Source organism: Pyrgilauda ruficollis, unplaced genomic scaffold, assembly GCF_017590135.1.
Source record: "Pyrgilauda ruficollis isolate IOZ18807 unplaced genomic scaffold, ASM1759013v1 scaffold32, whole genome shotgun sequence".
In the NCBI taxonomy this organism is placed as follows: domain Eukaryota; kingdom Metazoa; phylum Chordata; class Aves; order Passeriformes; family Passeridae; genus Pyrgilauda; species Pyrgilauda ruficollis.
In genome coordinates, this window is record NW_024524600.1 from 598,038 (window position 1) to 621,590 (window position 23,553).

The following is a 23,553-nucleotide window of genomic DNA, read 5'->3' on the forward strand; positions in this document are numbered from 1 at the left end:
TTGTTGTTACCCTCCTTCAGTGAATTCACCACAGCTGTGGGTGTGTTCCAGGCTGCACATGGCAGGCTGGGCTGGGGCTGCAGCTTTGGACCTGCTGATTTTGGTGGCTTGTGACTCAGGCTGCTGCCAGTGCTCAGGGAATCTCACAGCTGCCCTTGCCCCTCTCCTCTTTGGGTAAACACCTACTCAGCAACACCAGGACACTCCTGACTTCAGCTAGGGAGTCTACAGCAATTGCCATTTTTTTTTTTTTTTAATAGATTTTGAAAAATCTGTCTCATGAAAAAATAAACTTAAAAAAAATATTTAAACCCAGGCTATGCAGGAAGGCTGCTATCAAGATCCAGAATAATCATATCTCTAACATTTCTTATTCTGTAACCATTTATTCTCATACTTTAAAAAACCTTTCAGATGCCTGATCATCAATTTAAACCAAGCACAAGATATTGCCTCAAGAGCATTTCCACAAACAAGAAGTGATGAAGAACAGTAGCCATGACCACTATGGAAAAATAATTATAAAACTCTATAGAGATAAGTTTGTTTGTACTGTGATAATAATATCTTGTTGTGTACTGGGAAATTAAAAGCAAAAAACCCCTTCAGTATAACTGTTGGCTCTTCCATAAATCAGCGATTTCTATTGTGAAGTTTGACAAAAAAAATCCAAATTTCTATCCAGTGTATTAAAAAAAGAAATAAAAAGCTTTTGGTATTAAATTATGAGATTTAATAAATTATTTTGCAAAGCATTTAAAAAATGACATGACTCAGTAAAACTTTTTATTGTATTTCTTAGTTAGCTTTTTATCCATGGAAATTAAACTCTCAGTTTTGTGAAATGGATGGGTTTTATACGGCCTTAATCAGTAACACTGTCTGTCTCCAGGGCTACCCTCTGCAAATCTTTCATCTGGAAACAATTTTGAGAATAAATAAGAGCAATTTTCTATTAGTCACAGGACTTATGAAAGAGGCAATTAATAAGCTGGACCAATTGCATGTTGTGGATGACCCTTCCTGGTGGTCGATCTATCTTCAGTGCTCCTGATACATCTGAAGACTTTATTAATAGGCTCTTGTAGCTCCATGTTCCTCTCTTCAAGTAGAAAAAGCCTATTACTGTCCAATACTAGTTCTGCCATCATGATCAGTAAAGGCTCTGGCTCTCTCTATATGCGTAAGAAATATGTTATCCTCTATTAGTGCATGCAAGGCTACTTGAAACAATTATTTAAAAGGACTGTAAGAACTTGGAATCACATCTCAGCTTTCTCAGCATTTTTTTCTTTGCAGTCTGCTTGCAAGATGAATAAAAATCTGGACAGTGGTGATGTGGCTGGTCTGAGTTAGAGGGTAGTGGTACAGAGGAGACTTCCACCACCAGTGCTGTGAACACAGTAGCACACTCAGCAACTGTAAGCTCTGCTCTGTGACATTTGTAAGCACCATGAAACTTCATCTAGAGCTCATTCTGTGGTTGCTTTTTGGAAAAAGATCTAGTTGGTGAGAGTCTATCTTTCACCAAAGCCATGCTCCAAGGAGGAACTCCTCCTGTGGACAGCTGTCTAATCAAGTATATCCAGCCTTCACAGATTCTTCTCTTCCTTTTTTTCTCTCTTAAATATCCTGTAAACACTTCATTACAAATTATGGTGCCAGGAAACACTGGAAGGAAACTTCTTTAACTTTCAGGTCCTTCTACAAATTCCTCTATAAATATTTCTTTGGATGTAGTGTCACTATGAAATAAATGATTTCCCATGACTTCAGGCTCAGTTTTTAAAACCACACGAATTAAATAAGCTTTTCATGGTTTTGTCAGAAGTAAAACAACCTGTGCTCAAAGCATCTATAATGTGACATAGCAAAAGCAGGTAAGTCTTACCTTACAAGATCCAGTGGCTGGTATTTATACCACACTCCCCAGGAAGCCCAGCACTCATAGAGCAGGTGTCTGTGGTTTTCTGCTCCATGGGTTTTTATTGAATTCTTACTTCTGTAACTTCCCTAAAATACAAATCTGGACATTAATGAATAACAGCAGCAAAAATGAATATTTAAGAAATCTCTTTTACTAGCAGAATGGATAACACAATTTATGCAAACTACATATTGTGCTGCAAAAGCTAAATATGGCATTACAAAAATCTACCGATGTCACTAAGATTTGAGAATATTCTTCCTAAGACTTTTATAATAAATTATATCCAAGTCATAGCCTATAAATGCAAACAAAATCTTCAGAGAATTTTAAAAAGCCCCCCAGAGTGTGATGTTTTTCCTCTCTGAAAACATACTGATATATCAACTCAAAGAGTTTTTACCAAACAGATCCAGAACAACTCTCTTTACTCATCTCTTTTTGCAAGAAATGCCCCTAATTTTTCCCCAAGGAAAAAAGCATTGCTAAATGGAAGCATGTCAGCGGCAGACATTAATAAGGTTAAGAATAAATAATTACACAACTAAGAATTCATTTTGCGGGAAATATCTGTTCAAAAAGGAAAAAAAAAGAGCAAAATACCTCATGAAGAGGAAATGCAGCTTCATAGGAGCCATTACTGAGCAATCGATTCAGACCTGAGAATCAAAAGTATTCAATTATTTACCAACAGGAGCAGAAAAATGGCTAAGTAAAAAGCAAAACACATTTTCATAAACTGGCTAAATGAAGATGGAAGCCAACTGACAGTACATGATGCATGTAGAAAAAATTGATCTTCTATATATTTTGATAACTAAGAAATAATACAGAGAAAGACTTGTTCAAATATTAATCAGAATCTATAATTTATTGTGCTAGAGGTTTAAAGATTCATTTGCCAAATCCATCTTCAGTGTAACTTCAGTGAAATTAGAGACTTTACACCAGGTTTAAAGTTTGACCTATAAAACATGATCTAACAAAGCTATTTAGATGAAAGGCTGCATATCTTGAGAGCTAAAAACTTCAGGGTAGATCTTGATATTTTTGAATTACAGACCACTAAAGCAACAGAAACTGATAATTTCCATATGATAACAATTTTTTAAAATGTGTTCAGCTTGTGTCTTATGAAAGTTGCTGAACAGACAGAAAGGAACAAGACAAACTGCAGCATTACAAGACCAGAAAATAAAATCATTCCTATGTGGCACAAAAAAGTAACCATACAACCCACTCACTCAGGCCATGTCCCTCTTTAATGAGAGCCTGGACAAATAATGTTTGCTGAGATGTTGGTGCTTTTCACTTGGAAGATCACGAAAATACGGCTGTACTGTTACCAGACAATGCAAAACAAAACATCCACACTAAGAACCTGAAGGTATTTGAACCCTATTGACCAGGAGGCATAGAGTCTTGATTTCTTTCCTAATTCACAGGGGACAGATAGCAGCAAGAACACAGCCATGAGAAGCAATAAGTCAACATGAATAACACTTTCAGTGGTAGCATCAGTATCTGCCTGGCAAAATATATTTTCTTCCAATGTCTCTGTCAGAAAAGTAAAACTTGTACAGCTGAGCTGGTCTTTGCTCTGCCCAGCGATCAGTGCAAGGTTGTGTTCACTACAGGTACATCACAAGCTGACATGTGAGGGAGATTGGGATCTTGAGGTAGGCAGGGATTGCATGTGTTTGGGCAAGATGCAACATCAGCTCTGCTCAGGGCTATTGCTGCCCTCATCCCAGCAGCTGAGAAAGAAAGTGAAGTTCTAGGACATTTCTCTTCCTCTTCAGGAAAGGTGAGGCTTAAACAGCAGGAAAATGAAATAGACTGCAGAGTTTTATGGAGATTGTCTCTACATTTGTCTCTGTGTGCTACTCAAGCTGTATGAGCACTGTGTGATTTGGCAGAAGGTGGCCACTGTTTCATGTTCTGTCTCTCCTCTGTCATTGCCTGCTCTCCTGGACCTGCATGTGTGCCTCTCCAAATTTCCACTCCACTCACTAATTGAAAATGAAGCCACAGTTATGCATAGCATTCTTTGCACTGAGGATATCAATGGTAAACTCCCTTCTGACTTACAGCAACACCAGAGGCACAGAGTCCTCCATCTCCCTTAGGGATGGATAGGTATCCAGAGAGAAGCCCTGTAGCTTGAGATGTAGAGCAGCACAAATTTTGCCATCCTTCCAAGCACATTTTTGTGAAAGAATAAATGTTTTCCTTCATGAGTCTCTCTGCTTCGCTGCTTGTAATCTGTTAATATTTCACGTTTAAATCATCTCTTCTCTTGCAGAGATGATAAATCCCATGTGGTGATGTGCCTGTGAAGACTGACTGATATTACAGGGAGATGATCCCATCTTCCAGGCAGAGCCCCTACCACAGCAGTGGGTGAGATGTAAACAGTCAAAACCAAGGTGATTAAAAAGAAAGGAAAAGTGTCTGTTATGAGGCCAGGCAGACTTCTCCCTTCTGTTTTTAAAGGCACATTTAAAAGCACATTGCTTAATACTTACCAATTTTGTTTTTCCCTTCTTCATATTTCACTCTTTGTAAGATATGGTGTACAATTCTACTTCTTGTAGCATTATTGAAGAAAGTATCTTTGTTGTGTATTATGAAGCTACATGAAAATAAAAAAACAAGGGCATCTCAGAAATATGTAATAGCACATTTAAGGCAAATATTTAGTTCCGTTACTTTTGTAGCACTCTAAAAATCTACAGTATGTAAGCACATGCAGGGAGGATAAAAGACACTTGATTAAGAGATCATTAGCCAGGCGAGATGCTGTCAGTAACTGTATTCATTCTCTTACAAAGAGTTACATGGAGAAATCTGGAGAAAGATAGAAGATATTTAAGTATTCATTATCATATGCATCACTTTTAGATAATCCACTGAAAACTACAAAATTCTTGCACAAAAAATTGCAAAAGTGTATCTTTGTAAGTGCAGCAGTAGAATTTCACATCTGTTCCAGGATTTTTGTTATGCTTTACCGTTAAGGATCAATTGTAAACATTTACTTGGTAAACCATTCTTACTGAAAACTGTTACTGAATACAATGTTAGAAATTGAAAGTATCATATACTCCTACATTTGGTCTTGGAAGCTAAAATACAGTAGAAAATTAGCTCTCAGAGGCCACTTATCAAGTTAAGTATGAATACAGGTTCTATGTCCAATAGGTTAGATGGAATAAATTTAAAAAAAAAACAACAAACACTGTGGATAGGAGACAATATTGGTTTCCTCATTTCTGTTTTTGAAGAGCAGCAGAATTGAATAAACTGCTAAATAAAGTGTTAAGGTCACAGAGATGTCATAGAGAGATGAGTCTGTAGGAGACCACACTAGACAAATACAACCTTAAATGAGATTATCTTAATCAGGAGCTTGGCATGGATTCACTTCACCTTCTCTTTTGCACAATGTGAGATTCACTGCTCAGTTTTCCCCTCAGGTAATTTTACCCAAATGAAATTTTTTTTCCCCAGAATCAATCTTTACCCATGGGAAATAATATACAGCTTTGCACCTCCACAGTAATTTTGAAAAATGAGGAGTCCAGCTTCTGAACTTTGAGAACTTCATGTTCTCCCTCTTTATTATCAAAATTCTCAGCTGAATTTTCAATACAATACAATGTGTACATAAGATCCTCATGTTCTTCTTCAAAGGCTGACAGTAAAAAAAAAATCCTAAAGTAAAGGTATGTAAGACAAATTGCTCCAAGAGCACCAGAAGTAATAAAAACTGGTTTTCTAGAGATTACTATCTCATGTCTCCTTTGCCACTTCACCCCAGATACTCACAGGCCATTTCTGTGTCTACAATCTACTCACTACTGTACTCAGGACTTCTGGCTTCCTCTCATTTCCCTGCTATTCCCAAAGTCCTACTCATGCCCTACAGTACCTACCATAGGTAATTAGATTTATGCATATTGCTGACTACCACGTGCATGCTGATTTACCAGTGGGCTAGTACCAAACAGCAAATGCAATTGGTATCCACTAGCCACTGCCTTTTCTGTATAGGAACAGTTTTGGGCCACTATTCCTTTTCAAGCTGCTAATACTCAAAAGGTATGTAAGACTGAGCTTATCTTTCAGTTACAGAAAGATATGTGGATATAAAGATGTATCTTTGCCACTACACCTGTATCAAATTCAGCTGAAAGTAATCAGTATGTGAAATAATAACTACCAAAAGTATTTTGAGAGGAAAAAAATTACTGTATTCATGTAAATCTTAATGCTGATAGAAATTATATTTTATAAAATCTAAACTGAGAAGCAGGTGGAACAGTGTTGTTTTCAGCTGAAGCTGGAACTCTGTATTAGGCTGTTTGTGTAACAGCAGAAACAAATTAAAAGGCAGGAGTAAAACAGAAATTAATAATTAGAGATTTTTGCTCTTTATTTTATTTTATTTTCTTTTACTGCCTGACTATCCAAGACCTTACCTCTCAGACCGTTAAAGAACTGTGAAGATAACTTCACAGATATCAAAACAGCACAGTAATTCTCATTCTGACTTAGCTTGACTCGTCATGCTGACAAGTTCTTGTAGGATTCAACTGTGAATTGGATCACCTTATCTGGGAAACCTGCAACATGGAACCAGATAGCACCTTAATCTATTTTCCTTGTAATACAAGGTTATTTTGCCCATCTGTTATCACAACTGTCTCACACTGCAACTAGAGATAGCCATTTCAACATCTTTTCTGAAGAACTTGTTTAATAGTTTTGTTTGTATTTAAGAATTTCTATTTTCATGAGTCATGAATGCAAAAAGGCAAAAATCAAGGATTACGGGAACTCTAAAAAACAAAGAAATAATCACTTGTTTAAAGAAACACTTTAGTAATTTGCATTCATTTTCAAACTTAGTAATTTTGTTATTATAGCTTTTGATCTCACATGGGCAAGAAGAAATGACCAGACGTGTCTGTGAAGCAGATGCAAACACCTCAGTATGATAACTGCCATGAAGAACTCTGCCTATTCCAGAACAGCTGAAGCAGTCCTAAAACACCTGCGAGAATATGAGCTGCAGAGGTTCTGCCCTGCCCAGTCTTGTGCCAGAAAGGGCAGGAGGGGGAGAGGAGAGGAAGGACTCACCATGATCAGAATGGGTCAAAAACATGCCCTTGAGTGTTTTCCAAAGTTATTCATGAAGATAAAGAAGAGATGCTAGAGTTCAGCAAAGGTGAAGAAATAGTGCCGACAATGAGTCCTCTGGATGTCCTGGACAATCCCTAACAATATCATTATTGTGGGATAGAATTGCATGTGGTAACATTTAAAAAATAATCTTCACTATATATAGAGCTTATATATTTTTTTAACTTATAAGTGAATCCTCATTTATTTTGAAGTCATAGGGTTTTGAACATCTGCTTAACTCAAACACGCTTTTTTTTTTTTCTGTGAAATTGACTGTAGAGTAGACCCAGAAAGAACATCATCACCATAATCAATGGGGCAGGGATCTGTGGCACAGGAAACAAAAAGAGGCAGACATGAGTGGAAGGTCTTAAAAGGTTGGGAATATCTCAGGTACTTGTATATGTGCTGCAACATCCCGGTTAGACATTGACATAAATTAGGACAATGTCAGGCAGGCTTCAATTTATCTCAAAAGTCACATGAGTCTCTCTTGGCAGGTGAGAATCAGGCAGCTCAGTGTAGGGCTTGCCCCTTTCAGCCACCACCTCTTCTTCCCAGGCTTCATGGACATTTCTTCCCCCCAAATTTTTGTGCTTCAGTTTGTCTTATTTCTGATTGTGGGTGTTAATCCATATTCACAGAATAACCATCAAAGCTATTCCATGTTCTACAGCATCCAATGAAGAATTCAGAGGAGAAAGATTTTCTCAGTCTGTGAAGAATCTCACACTTCAAATTTCAGTTCACAGGGGCCAGAGCTGAAGACAATTTCAAACTAGGTACACATAAACATTTATCAGACATTACTGAGCTATGAACCGTATAAAGAAGAGACTTTCTAGTGAATTTCTTAACCCTTGTTGCTTTTAGGTGGAAGAATTTCCTCAGCTGTTCTGTTTCTGCTGCCCTTGCTAGATTTTTAACATGCACAAGGATTTGAATATTCATAAGAGCAATACAGCTTGTTTTCAGGCTCAGTAAGGGTTTACTCTTTATTTATGAGACTCTTCACTGATGGTTTTCATCATTTTGTTGCCTCATTTGTAAGACAAAAAACAAGGATTAATACATGATAATTTTTTTACCTGTGAAGTTAATGTATAGGTAGATAAAGACAGTGATTTGTCCCACAACAGCTATAATCATTAACTTGGTCCTGTAAGTCTTATTTGTGTGAGCTATCCTTACTCAAAAGGAAAATCCCAATGAAGATAATGAGAGTACTTTTGGAAGGAAAGCTTCCAGAGTTGATCCTTAATTAAAGTCCCTTTCAAAAAAGTCCTTCTGGAAATACTGCTCTTACACTGATGCTGTAGGAGACATGAAGAGTCAGTGAAGGTTAATTGCTTTGAAGCTGTATTTGTAGCCTTTTAACTAAACTGTGAACTGGAAATTCCAAACTATCTTTCTGTGGATAGCAAAGCACAGCAAAGTTAACTGTTGTCTAAAGAAAAACCCCAAATTAGTGCAAATGAAACCAAGAAAAAAATTACCAATTAATTCCTGTTCATACATTGTCTTTGGTAATTTTGCACGTTGTACAAATCCTTAAAGGGTAAATTTAGCTCTTGAATCTTTGAACATACATTTGAAAAAAAGTGGGTTTACTTTTTTTGCTTTATTTTACTTTTTATATTTTGGGAATGCAAAAGGCAGGAAAAGACTCTTTTATGCTTTAGTGACAAGATAAACAAGCTGAAATCTGAGCAGCTGTGGCCTGGTGAAAAGATACAAAGGGAGGATGGATGCACGGACAGATCCATGTGTATCTTTACACTGTGGGACCCACAGACACTGAAACATTTGGTATCTGACACTCGCCATATCTAAAATTGCCTTCTGCTGGAAGCAGTACAAACTAAGAGCACAGATGTTCTTGAAAGTAGTGACCTCTATGTGAGTAGTGTATTCCTTAGCACAGGAAAAATGCCCAACCTTCTGTACTCCCAGGTAAATCACAGAGCCGACAGCCAACCTGTTGTTGGCTGAGGTAATAGCAGGTTTTTAGCTCATTTAACATAAAGAAAGTAAATCACCAGCTGTAGTAGCAGTAGCAACGTGAGTCAGCAGTATTCTCCTGAGAATAATACCATACATTTCTCTGCTTTATTTGTTTGAGAATGGCCATATTATTAGCACTTGCTGATTTTCATTTTGCTTGATTTTTAAGGCTGCAGCTAACTGTCTTGGGTATGTAAAAGGACATTTTTATTAATGGTTAGCAGGGGGTTTTCATATCATACAGGGTCGAAAACAAGGTCACTTTGAGATGAAGAATGTTGTAGTGGCTCTCTCTGTTTCCACTTTGGCATCACAGCCTTAAAACTGCCAAAGTAAAATAGAAAGTCTGAATGAAAGAGCTGAATCTCTCCTCCACCTTCCTCTGCCTTTGCCCCAGATCAGTCTTCCCCCCAGATTGCTTCTTAATTTAAATTAGGTCACTTAGAAATATTCACCAGAGATAGAAGGAGGGAGCCTTTTGTATTTTTCAGGGATGCCCTGCTTCCTTCTATTTTTCATGCAATTAAAACTTCCACAATCAGAGGGAGTAAAAAAAAACATTGCAGGGCATGTCCAAGTTTGGTAGCACAAAGATTTGTCTGAGAGCAGGATTTGCAAAACTGATTTCCCATTTATAAAAAGCCATTTAAAAATGTATAGTTATTATACTGCAGATGTATTTGAGCACCAGAATGACCATCCTGGTTGAAAACAAGTAGGTGTCCATGCAGCTCTGTGCCATGTCTCCATTTGCAGCAGCTCCCTGATCTATCCATGATTTTGGGGTGAGGGGGCTCAAAAGAACGTGGGCACAGATCATCTTGGTAGAGATGGGGTTTGTTAAGATCTATTTGAACATCAGAAAAAGCTTGAAAAGACAAGCTGTCTTTGAGAGACATATCTTGGAAATCTTGGAAAAAATACAAGACTCATGTACACAAGGAGACATAATACAAGTGAGAAGAACTCCATTAACCTGTGGTATGCAGGGACCTTTTTTGCTTAATTAATCAAGTTACTATCCTAGTCCTCCTAATTGAGTAAATTTTAAATCTTATTTTCACTAAGTAATAAGTATTTAAGTGGTTATTCAATTATATATTAGATTAATATTTAATCAGAGAGTTTATCGTCTCTGAAAGAAAAAACAAAAGGGGAAATAGCTCCTGATATAGAGTTTGAAATCTCTAAACAGCAATTAACATATTTTCTTAGCTAGTGTACAGTTATCTCAGAACTTGCAGCTAATTGATGCTGTTACTATTCCCAAGTGATTAGCAGCTGACGACATGAAATAAAGAAGATGTAGTAGAAGAACATCTAAGTGTGTCTAATGATAAACATTTTTCACACCTTGTGCATTCTTGTAACGGATAAGTTTCAGAAGAAATACTTTGGTATAATCACGGCCTTTTCCAAGCTGTGGTTGCAAAAAGAGACACTACTAGAAGGCTATCTTGAAAATAACAATTTTGTATTCCAAACAATTAAAAAAAAAAAGTGCTTGGCAGAATTTCTTTCCTCCAAAAAGAGATTTTCTATTACCTAAGGGATAATATGAATTTTGGTCTTTCTTGTACTGACAATTTTGAGATATACCCTATGAAGTATGCCATAATGCCTTTAAAAGAAAACTTGAAGCTGTGCTGCAAAAGTTATTAGGCACATCTCACAAATGTCATTCTTGTGTTTTCTTCTTTGGAGGAAGGACAGATGGCCAGCTGTGCCTCTTAAAACAAAGTTAATTTTTTTTTTGGAAAGCTGAATTTCTCCATATCTGTCTTTTTTCCATCTGAATGGGAAAGAAAAATGCAAGAAAGAAAAAGTCTATTGATATAATCTACTAAAATTGCACACACTCCTTGTATATCAATATTTTTAAAATACTATTTCCTATGGAAATAAGGTCTGGTCAGGTTTTTTCTTAATTATTTTCCTCCTTAGACATCGAATTGTAAGTATGGTCAGTTATTTTTCTTTCCATGCTTTAAAAAGAAACTATCACAAATGAAGTTTCTACTCAGATCATGTTATAAAATCTGCACCAGACTGGAGCCCTCTATGTATAAAGTGTGGCTAGATCACAAAAGATAAACTGCCTGTTCTTTGGTGACATGAAAGACATCTGATGCTATGAAGAAAGGAAGAAATAAGGAATTTTAGACCCAAACTGCAATATTTCAAACACAGCCAAGCTCATATGAATATTTAAGGTATAATATTTTAGAAAATGAAAAATACATAAAACCAGGAAAAAATGAAGAATTTGGCAGCCTCCAGGTAGGATATGTGGCAAAATCTACTGTGAGGCCATGGAGATCTTACCTGAAAACTAAGGATATGGAGTTTTATGCTTTCAAGATTGTTGGAATTGTGAGTGATTTACTTAATGGACTTTATTGAACACATCTTGGACAAACAGTGATTTATAGCAACACAGAAATCCGAAATATTTTAAACTGCCAAAAGTACATATCTTGCTCTCCAGAAATACTTGTACAATAGCCAGAAAAATCCTCATCAGTGTAATTAAAAGGCTGATTATATATTTTAGGCTCCTGTGGGTATTTCTCAAAGAACTGTTGAATGTACTTCCCACTCATCTCTTCCTCTCACTTAGGATTCTAGATTTGCAGGAAAATTTTATGGCTTCCACTATAAACTTAAAACTCAAAATCTGTACATAAGTTCTGACAAAAAGCAGACAATAGTGGCATTTTTCAGCGACGACCTTAATACACTGAAAAAGGACTAAAAAAACTTGCATTTATTCTGCATTCTCTGAGGACTTCAAGAACTGAACGAGTTACAAACATTTACTTTACTCAAAAAATGGCCATATATTCAATGAAAAGTCTTAAACAGCACTGAGGTCAGCCAGCCAAGCACTGGTGTGGTACTGGGACCCCTCCTGTCCTGTACCTTTTCTCTCTGAATCAGTTTTGGCTCTACTGTCTGATGGAAGAGGAGGCAGAGTCTCAGCTAAAGGCCCAAGAGTAGGAAAGAGATTGTCACTGTTCTCCTAGGCTATAGGATGACGTGCTTGTGGAACACTGAAGTCTACAAGTAACTACCCATGACAATTTTGTAGCCTCGAGTATAACTACATTGTACTGGTAATATGGTGTGGTGAGAGCACTCTAGCAAAACCTTAACCATCCCAAATATCCAAATGTATGGACTTACCACTGACAAAATGCAAGCTAAATTATCATAACATTATTGTAGATGGTAATTCTTTTTAGCTTCTCAAGAAGGATTTCAGTGATTATTTACTTCACATTCCTAAAATAATATTGTGAGTCTCTGGGTTAAAAAACTGAAATAGCTACATGCAACTCAGTAGAAAAATATTGAACAAGTCATTGTATTTCAAAATTCTAGTGAAACAAAACCAGCCAAACACAGGAAACGAGGTGAAGCACAATGGGAACACCATTGCTGTCAGAGCCAGCATCTTTTGAGAGACGCAGGCCAGCTCAGCCAACATTTTATAAGACCCCACACAAAAGGATAGGAAGACTACACACAGAAAGCTAAGCAGAAAATGTCAGGTCTGTCAGGGAGTAAAGTTTCCAAGCCTGCAATGACGTAGAAGAAGCACCAAACAACAGCAGGAGTGTTAATGAAACTAACACTGCTTAATAAACTCTCCTGCCAGTTTACCAACATGAACATGAGCAAGGCAGAAGAATGAAAAAAAAAATACTCTAGGTTCATATATGTCAGTTCTCCTTTCAGCCACAAAAAATCTCTCAGAACAAACCACCAACACCTTTCCTATGTGCAGTAATTTTAAGGGAAGTTAGCAGTTAATATTACTGGTAATAAAAACATTAATGCTGACATCCTAATTTATTAGTTTTTGGTATCACTGCTCTATTCTCAAACTAATTTGCACCTACTCTTCCTCTTGCAGGGCACAATAACTGACCCATCTCTGTATCAAACAGACTTCTATTGAAATTTCCCTGGAGTTTTCCACCTGTTCTTGTTTTTCTGCTGTATTTGGAAAGATGCCATTTGTGGCAGAGGTTTATTTTACTCATTTTTATTGCAGCTAGTAAATCAAATCCCTGAAAAATTATTCATTCAAAATGAGGTATTTCAGAGCTTTATCAACCTGGATTCTCACTGAATAAAACCACATATTTCAGAATTTTGAGCAACCTATAATTCATTCTGTGTCTTCTTTTAGTACCCTCAACAGTGCTGTCTAATCTTTGTGCTTTTGCTCTCAGTCAATGACTGTTTCCCATATCACAAACACTGTGACACCCATAAGACATAAAAAAAATTTACATTCCTTAACTTCCATATGAGTTCTGAAAGTTATGTGGGGCTTTTTCTGTTCTGCATTTTGCAAGGGAATAAAGGTTTCTTGTAGCCAAGTGATTTCTCTGACATTTGTCCAACTCTGGTGCTATTGGTGGAAAAGTGTCACTGCTAGGTTTAAACACTGTCTGAACACTGCCATTTTGCAAGGAGTTTTGCTTCCATAAAATTGAAAGAGAAATGCAATCAAATTGACATTGTCTGTTTTCTTTAGAGCTTTAGAGTTTTGTTTGTTCTACAGTCATAACTAGGAATGAAATGCAAGTATCAGTATTACAACCATCAGTGATGAAGGATTAGTTTTGATTATGCTAAAGACATACGGAATGCTGAGAAAAGTTTTAATCACATCTTTAAGTGAAAAAGAACAACTACAATTCTGACCTGAGAGAAAATAGCCATTGGATCCCTTTAAAGATGTAATTGAAATTCCAGTGAATTAAAAGGAACTTTCCCATTGATTTCCTTAGCTTTGAGCTGGACCTTTAATTACTAGAAACCTAGACTAGCTATCTGTCCCTTTTTGTGAAAAAGTGCTAATATGAAGGCACTGGTCCTTAAGACATGAACAAAGAAATCAATTTTTTCCAAGGTGAATCCAGAAGGAAAATTTTCACCTTGCAACTGAGATACGATAGAATACTCACTGGTGGATCCTTTGTTGGCTGAATGGAGCAGTATAGCAGTCATTCTCCTCCAGATCTGGCAGTGTTTCCTTGTCCAGTTTCATTGGCTTTCTGGGCAACCATCCTCGGAACCTGCTTATCTGTTTCTCGATCCTGCAGCACATGATAAGTATGAGCATTTGTGATAATGGGTTTTTTCACTACACTATGAAGTACAGGTTGTCAAACCAGGACACTGAATATTTACAGCTAGGAAAGGTGCAATGTTTTTTGACTTTTGTTGAGGCAGACCAAATTACATATGCTGAACTCGATTACTCATAACCAGCTTTCTGCAGAGGAGCATTTATTTTGTCTCATCAGAAAAGCAATGCTGATGGTACATGCTGCCATAAATCTTATTGAGCCCAATGAGTACTTGGCGTGTCTCTAAATGTTTATTTGTCACATTTTCAGTTCGTTTAAAATTCAGGCTTAACCAACATTAGATTTTAGCCATCTAAACATTAGAACAGTGAAGATTGTGACAAAGACCTTTGGCAGCTAAACCCAGGCAGTGACATTACTGCTGTCTGTATGGATTCTTACCTTGCACTTGATGCTATTAAAAAATAGGCTACTTTGTTAATTTCTTTATTTCTTGCAACACTACAACCTCCATGAAATCAGAACTCGGGGTGTAAAGGCTAACAGGTGACTGCTATGCAGATTCTTACATTTGGAAGGTGAAAGCAAACAATGATTGAGCTGGAGAAAGGGCAGATTTAACTACAGGTGCACTCATGCAAAGATACACAGTGAAATGAAGGGAAGAATCAGAGCTCATTGGAGAAGACAATCTGAACCAAATTCAAATCCATACTAGAATGTCATAATGAAAAGCGCCTAAGAAAGATGTGTTTAGCACAGTGAGCCCTGCTCCAAGTCCTAAACACTGAGCCCTGCAAAAATCATGGACTACAAATTATGGAGTGTGCCCATACTTCAGTCACTGGATGAATGTTTCCAGAAGTGGAACTAAAGGACAAGAATTTACTTCCTTTGAACTTAAAGCTCAGTTTTGAAAGAAGCTCAAGGACTGGAAATATGGTTGGGGGGGTTGTTTGTTTTATTTTGGTTTTTTTGTATTTGTTGTTTTGGTTTTTTGGTTTTTTGGTTTTTGGTTGTTTTTTTTTTTTTTTTTGAAACAACCAACGTAAGAACTCTTAAGAGCAGCAAATGCTGGTACCTCTGCACAGTCTGTTTGAGGGAGGACAACCCATATCCAGACAGCTGAATATGTGGGGAAGTGATGTGAAAATGTTACATATTTTCATTTAAATTTAATATAGTTTTTCCTGGAATATTCAGCCTTCTTCCACCAGGTTTTTTATCTTGGATAGGGAAGCTAATGATAATTTTTAAAGATGGGCACATTTCAAAATTGTAAATAAATCAGCTGTACCTGTTTTAATCTCATTTTTGCACTTCCAATCTGGAATAGCACGATGGGGGGAGGGGTGTTGGATGTTGCATATGTGTGCAAATTTATCATCAGGACTGTTTGGGAAAACTGGAACATGTATGTAAACTTATTATAAGATTTAATTACTTAATTAGTCATAACCTCTCCATGGGCAGTGTTTGCACTGACCCAGCAGTTCGAGCACAGGAGGAGGTAGTTTGCAAATGTCTGTGCTGAATGCAGGTGAGATGTCAGATCCCAGGGCTCTAAAGGCCTGATCCATTGTAACTCTCCATCTGCAGCATCCTGACAGCCTTGGGCTAGTCTGTGTAGGCAGACAGAAATGCCAAGGGAAAGCAAGTTCTCTACGGGGGAAATCCCTGTCTTTTGGCCTCTGGTTTTTCCCCTGTAAATTCAGTAAACCCTGGGTATATCCAACAGGCTTAGTGTGACTGGGTATGGAAAAGGGAGGAGGAATTAGGAAGAGGGTTTTTCTAAACATCCTGTTCCATTCCTGTTAATTAAACTCGTTAGAATTCTCTAAGCTATTAACACCCCTGCCCGTCTGCAATCCTTCCCCATTCATGCTGCAAGTCAATGTGCACATTTGAGATACTGCCTGCTGCAGGTTTATCGCACCACACAAGCACAGCACAAAGGGACCGAGTGCTTCCCCCACTTAACAGCAATGCATTATTTATTCATGCTGGCTTCTCACTGAGTGTACCCAGAATATGAGTGCTTTGCCATTCCCAAGACTCAGATTACTTGGCATGCTCAGTCATCCTGCTGGCGAACGGGTCTGGAAGGTTGCAAAACCTTACTGCAAAGCACAGAACATGCAGTACAGCCTTCTGCAGGGAAAGCAAGCCCCCCTAGTTATCTCCTTGGAAAAGAAAAATGACCAAGTTTTTAAACTCCCTCCAGCTCATTCCAACAGTGCCATCAGTCAGCAGTGCAGGTTTTGTACTCTACAGGATCCTCTCGCAAAAGGAAAAAGATGAAAGAATGGTGTTGGTTCTAACAAATACAGACACAGAGTGTTAAAAGTCTATTTTTTTTATAATTTCTTCAAGACTAATCTATGCCTCGCTTTCCACATACTCAGCTGAATAGGGGAACGATGTTTGGAAAGCAGTGTGACCTACGCAGGAACAATGGGGTGATGGATAAAGATACATAAAGAAACATTTGTGTTTAACTCACACAAAGAATTTCTCAAAAAATTTAAAACGAACTGTTTTCTCACCATAAAGTAGGGTAGGGATAGAAATGTTTTTCAAAGGAAAGTTAAGAAAAGAAAAAAAGTTTTTGAATTGAGACTGATTTTTATGAGTGGGTTAGCTTTCATAGACCTTTGTGCATATTGTGGCATTAGCTGTTTTATTAGTTAAGTTTTTAACCATGATGCAGGTGCTATAAGGTGTCTGATACCCCTCCTTTCCTTTAAAGTATGGAAGTTTTGTAATTTGAAGTGCTGAGATCACTAGACCTTTTCAGAGAGAAAATTCAAGTCAGGTTCACAAGTTGCAAGAGACCTGCTCTGGCTTTGCCTTGTGACGAAACTCCTCTCTAAAACAAATTTTGCCCAAATGTCGACATAATGTTTGTATTAACTCAAAAAATGAAGAAAGGCTTTGGGTACTTGTAATCTACACTGAACTATGAGTTGAGGAAACAGATACTTTTATTGAAGCCATATATCTAATTTTCACATAAGTGAAAATAAAGCTGAATATATTTTATTTTTCCCCTCTGAGGCCATTCAGTTACAGTTTTTCTCCCTCAAGCAGCTATTTATAGACCTCAACATAAAAACTGAATTTAGTGTTCTCATCACTCAGGAACTAAATATCAGAAAAAGATCATACCTCTTCCTATACTGACTTCAAATTGCATCCTGACTCATAAGAAAATTTATGTGAAGCAAAACTTTGTATATCACATATAAATGATGAAACCTTCACCTTCTCCTTCCTATCTATTGCTTTAGTCAAAGCAGCCATTCCGCAAAACCAATTCCAAAGCTAACAGCTGCTATAGTATCTATTGTAAGGTGGGAATGGAAAGTGGGGCAACATCAACAAGTTTTAGAAGATTTGTGTGCATTTATTACTGTGTGCCAAAGAGGGATAAAATGTCTCAAGTCTGCAAAGGGCTCATTTGGTGCTTACTAATATGAAAAGACAAATTCCATAATGTGATATCAGTGCTAGTGCTGTCAAGTTACCAGTACACTGTGACATAACTTAATATCCAAAAAGGTTTTTAATATTCTCATACTGCAGAGTGATCATCCCATGGATGTAAATGTATCGACATTATGTGTAAAATGGTATGGCTGTTTACTCCAAAATGCAGATATTTCAAATTTAATTTTTCTCTCTTAGAGGTTCTTGGGAATATTTCCACTGACCTCAGTAATTAGGGGCTAGAGCCCTTTGAAAACTGCATCAAGAGTACCATGGCATTAAATGCCACATACAGTGAGAGAGATGATAGAGAAAGATAATTGTAGATATATAAATGATCTGGTTTTTGCCAAGTCTGTATAGTTTTTAGGCATTTTGGAGATATTTTTGTTTCATTTTCCAAGGTATCAAAAAGAAAATGCAAACTGCTGCAGAAAAATAGTTTCATTGCTTGAAGTCAGACATAACCTGGGCATCAAGCATAACCTTAAAGGTATTTAGTAATTGAGTGAAAGCACTTCAAAGATTCTTGGAAAATACACATCTCTCAAGCTTGGTTTATTGGCTTCCTATCTACCATCTTTCTAAACATCCCCATGGAGGAAGCAATAAATAAATAATGCCATCAGTATTACAGGTAAGCAAGGTTCATGGAAATGAAAAAACCCCTGTAACTGTGGTACTCTAACCCCAAGAAACTCCCTAATGAGCTACATGGAAAGAAGGAGATACAGCACTTGCACTAACATACTGCTATTTCTTTAAAGACTCCACCAGTTGAAAAATATTTTCTTATTCCAAAAAAGGCAAAACTGATAAAATTAATTGCTTCTTTCACAATGCAGATGCCTTAAAAATGCAACTTCGGTTTTTTTTCTTGCAGATGTCCTAGTGTGTAACCACTCCCTTTATCACTTCTACAAACACAACTGATTAACTTTTCCTTCCAGCTTGACTTTAACCATTATTTTTGTTATTGGGTCCAAATGAGTATAAACTCGCATGAGAACTGTACTCACCTATTCATGAACTTGTATCGGTGATGCAGGTAATAGATTTTTCTCCTGGAAGAACAGCAAAAATGAAGCCAGTCGAGAAGAAAACCCATCGTCAGTTACAGTATGAACTAGCAAGGAAGGAAAGGAGATTGAAGACAGAAGCCTGTAAGAGGTGGAGGAAGAGACTAAAAGAGAGATTAACAGAACCGTCACAGGAAGCCACACAGACACTGGTGGCATTTGAATTGCCAGAAGGTTATAATTTTCCCATTGTCTCCTTCTTTTCTGCTATTTGTCATGTGTGGAAGATGGGGACCCGAAGAAGTTTCTATTTCAGAGTTCATAAACTCTCTCAGGAATTCCATAGGACTGACACAAGTATGGATAAATTATATGACGTCTACTAGTCAGTTGTTAAAGCTGCATTTGGGGAAACACAAGGGGGAATCACTTAGAAAAGCCAGGAAAGCTCTGCCTTACGCTGCAATATGCTGTAACACATGCAGTACCAAGCTGGGTCTGTGATTCCTGTTGGGACAACATCCCTTGAAACAGAATATAGGCCACACAAGCAAATGCACATGTGCTCAGCACCCTGCCAAGTGTGCAGCCACTCCCTCTGCCCCTCATTCGGGCTGGTTTCTGTTCTCAGTGCAATAAGCCGTGTGTGACAGCAAACAATGAGCAAGTGAGCGGACAAGGGGACATGAGCAGACACATGCTGAACGCGCTCCCAGCCTGCCTCCTGACCAGCCTTGCGGTGCAGAGCAGCCCCTAACCATCATGTGTAGATCCAGGACTGGAAGTCCATGGCCTGGGCCACTCCCCTGCTGGCTGCTCTGGTTCTTCTCATAGATGCCTATCATACCACTGCTGTCAGGATCTGACACACTGCCTTCAGCACAGAGATCGCATCTTCATGAGAGTTAAGAAAATCTGAGGGCTCTTGAGTGTGGATTTGGGACTCATACTCCTTTCTGGAAAATTTGGGTGCCTGACCAAACTCTGATTTCCTCCTCCAGAGGCTGGCTTTGTCATCCACTGAGGGTGAGTGCTGAATTGAGGTGGTTTCTGTGTATTCTGAGAGGTTCCATTGTGTAATGCAGAACTGTACCACTTCTGGAAAATGAAAGGTTACACCACACATGTTCTAAATACTGTAGTAGATGTAGTATAGGAATGCTGTTAGTGCCTTGGAAGCAAATCCTCTAAAATAAGACAACACTAATGCATTATAAATTATTTAAAATTTGATTAGCATTCCAGATTAATTTTCAGAACTTTTGAACATTGTTGTTATTAGAGTCCATATCATGCTGGTGAAGTAAAATTTTTAAAACTATTTCATGTTGGCCAGCCTTCTTTGGATAGTGTTATTTATCTTGCTCTACTCAATATGCTCAATATCTTACTCTGCTTGACCTTTCTCAGCAGAGAACAGTCAAAGCTAAGTGTTTCTGAAGATGCCATCCACTTCTTGGTTTTGCTTCCAATATTCAGAGGTATCCACCACTTTTTCCCTCCTGCTTTGAAACAACAAGGATTTCATTCAGTAATGCATGGATCTTGCACAATTCCAGCCTGAATAACCAGGAGCAATAAGCAATCAGCAGCTCTTAATACAAGGGCTTAGACAAAGGTGTTTGGGATCACACCATCTAGACTTGTGGACACTGTAAAATTTTTTTGAAATGGCAATCTGTACTGTTGCTTTTAAGAAAAAATTAAAGAGCCTGTCCAGCAGTCACTAGTGAATTATCATGATTTCCTCTTAACAATGCTGTAGTAATTCTCACTCCATGGATGTGGAAAGAATGAAGCCATGATCCTGAAGCAGGTCAAGAAAACCTCAGTATTTTCAAAGCTTTCTATATAATCTGTATGACACCTACTTTGCTGTCTGCTGAGTGATCAGGAAAGAACAAGCTGCTCCATGACTAAATTCAGAATTCCTGGTGTATTTCTAAATCATGAGACCTCACTCTACTGCCAGAGTGGGTCCATCTCATGGAATGGCACAGAAGTCAAATAAGGCACACTTTTGGCCTAATCCATTGTTTCCATGGCTGAAACACTTCAAAAAAAGAATATTACTTCCTGCAATGACTTGTGATTGCTTTTAGAATTTTCTCTTTAATAATAAAATCATAAGGAAGAACAGTTGAGGATTTGCCATGAAAATGAAAATAAAATAAGTACAAAATAAGCCTGCAATTTTGTCCTCTATACATATCCATTTTTCCTTATGAGCTCTCTGCTGCTACAGGGTGTCTCATACCAGAGGCATTTTTCATACTTAGGTAAGAAAAAACAAAAGGAATCCTACAAAGGCACCAGCTCACTAGTTGCATATTCTGGGTCTGATTCTTTTCTTATTCAGGAGTAATTCCATTAAAATCAATGGAGCTTTATATTGCAAACTCTGCTAACTGAAAGAAGAGTCAAGGCCTCTCAGTTCATGGGTTGTGGTCAGTTCCAGTGGAAGTCTTTATGCTACTTTAAAAGTTCTGATAACCAGCAGAGTAAAAGCAATATTTTACATAGCAAATTTCATAGCCCAGCGTGCAAATAATAGTTAATAAATTATAAAAATAACCTGAATTTTGATGTGGAATTAATCTAGTTATCAGTAGCATTTAATATAAGTTCTCTATTTTCTCCACAGAAAAAGAGCATTCATGGCTTAAATTGTTTTCCTATTAGATGAGATACTTATTTACACTTATTTATGGGATACTAACTGCATACTATACAAGCAATTTACAGGTGCATACCAGATACGTCAAACAGACATGCACTTTCTGTGCTGCCTTACGTACCTGGATCTTCTCGACCTCCCATTGATTTCAATGAAATGTCCATTTAAAAAACAGCAGCGCACAAGTATGCAGGGGGTTCCAGCACTGAAGGGGTTAAAGGGCCTAAGGACAGAATACCCCATGAAAACAGCTGCACTGCTACAGCCCATCATAATCTCAAACCAGTATTGTACCAAAATTGTAGGCTTTAACAAGAAACAGCAATGCATGTGGTATCTAAGGAACTCCATTTATATTTCCTAAAGGTGTGTAGTATCTTATAGAAGAGCTTTTCTACAGGCATTTTGGTGTTATTATCACATTAACTTTACAGTATAGTGTGGCTTTGGAGGTTGAGACAAAATACAGCTACACCTACCTGAAAGGCATTCTTACATTCATTAGTTCAGCATATTTGCCCAGGACCTCCCAAGGGGCATGCAGTTTCACAAAGATGATGTCACTGTTTGTTAGGGATGACTGCAAAAGAGAAACAAAACAGCCACCAGAGCTTACTTTTTCAAGTAAAAAAAAAGAAACCGTAGTCAGTGATCAATGTGATGTGTCACAATCCCTTTTTCTTCTTGAAATGTTGTATCGGTATTTTGTCAATCCATTTTTTTTTCTGCTGTCATGAAAGCCATGCTGTGACTCCCTTCTGGCCTGCATGTGTGCCTCCTTTACATGGAAAAGAGGACATGGAGGGCAGACAGATACATCTATGGGTTAGCTGAGTGTACATCTCATGAAGAAAACTTTATGCAGGGTGTGCACATCAGCATGGATGCTACCTAACAGAATGTGTCTGGCAAAGACCAGAGGATGTGCAGCAAAGAGGAGAAGAGCAGGAATTTAGCTCTGTTTGCACTCAGGAGGAGACACAGTGCTCTGCAAGAAAACTACAGCAGGTTTGGCTGAAGCTGATGTGAAAACACAGAGAGCCACATGATAATACTGGAAGATTAAATGTTCAAATTCTAATGAATATTAATTAAATTTTCATGAAGTTACATCCAATACAATTTTAGACAATCAAGTGGATGACATTCCAAGAAATAGGTAAAGGTGTACTTAGTAAAAGATAAGGAAAATATGATGACAGAAAACCAGGCAAGAAAATTGTTAGTTTTTGGGGATGATTTCCTAATTTTTTAGATGTTGTCCTATATTCAATGTTTCTCACATAGATACAACTTACTATGAGTTCTTAAATCTAGTATTGTTTATCTGGAAACTTCTGTGACTACATAGGTGGGAGGCTGACATTTATACTTTTTACACTCTCTCTCCACTATCCTGATAGATGCTGAAATTATTGAGTTTGCATGTCCATGTCCTTAGAGTGGCTAAAATTCTATTACTACTTTGTGACATGATAGGAATGAAAACTCCAACATTTAAGATACAAATATATTATTTTATTTAGCACATCAAAGAGCTCCAAATAAACAAATAAAAAAAAAACACAACAAAAACAAAGGAAAAAACCCTACCCAATCCAATCACTCTAGAGTTAACATTTTATAAACAACTCCAGTATTGGACCATAATGGACATAGAGAGATATTTGTACTAAAAATATTACTGGGGTGCAAATATGGATTTACCATATAAAGGAATGAGTGACTTTATGGTGCTAAAAACTGCAGGAAAAAAATGTTCTTCTTTGCTGATGAATTTTTGAAAAATATTTCAATACAAAATGACACAACAGCAACAAAATGCCCTCAAGAGACTTGCTTCCAATACAATGAATTCACTTGCACTCTTTCCCTGACTTTTATGGATTTTAAATCAGGCTTTAATTATGTTTTTCTTTATAGGTACATTTCACAAATTAGCTTTTATTTTCCCATGAGAATTTAGCAAGGAGACAAAACCAAAACTGAATTCTGCCGCTCTAAAAATCTCCTGCAAACTGCTCTCTCAAAGGTGAGGTTAAGTCAGCTGTGGATTGGCAATTTTGTCCTAAGTAGCTTGGATTAAAAAACAAAACAAAACAGAACAAAATCCACCAGACTTCAAAAGAAATACCTAAG

The 23,553-nt window shown here is 37.4% G+C and overlaps 1 protein-coding gene across 1 annotated transcript in view; it reads right to left on the reverse strand.

The window, feature by feature from the left end:
- ANO4 (anoctamin 4) overlaps nt 1–23,553 on the reverse strand; it is a 117,224-nt gene that overhangs the window by 44,373 nt on the left and 49,298 nt on the right. The window contains exons 5-11 of the mRNA XM_041474407.1: nt 21,894–21,994; nt 21,536–21,637; nt 18,738–18,782; nt 14,104–14,235; nt 4,456–4,562; nt 2,531–2,586; nt 1,892–2,013 (exon numbers count right to left, since the gene is read on the reverse strand). Of these exons, the coding sequence (XP_041330341.1) occupies nt 1,892–2,013; nt 2,531–2,586; nt 4,456–4,562; nt 14,104–14,235; nt 18,738–18,782; nt 21,536–21,637; nt 21,894–21,994 (665 nt within the window). The remainder of the gene's footprint in view (nt 1–1,891; nt 2,014–2,530; nt 2,587–4,455; nt 4,563–14,103; nt 14,236–18,737; nt 18,783–21,535; nt 21,638–21,893; nt 21,995–23,553) is intronic.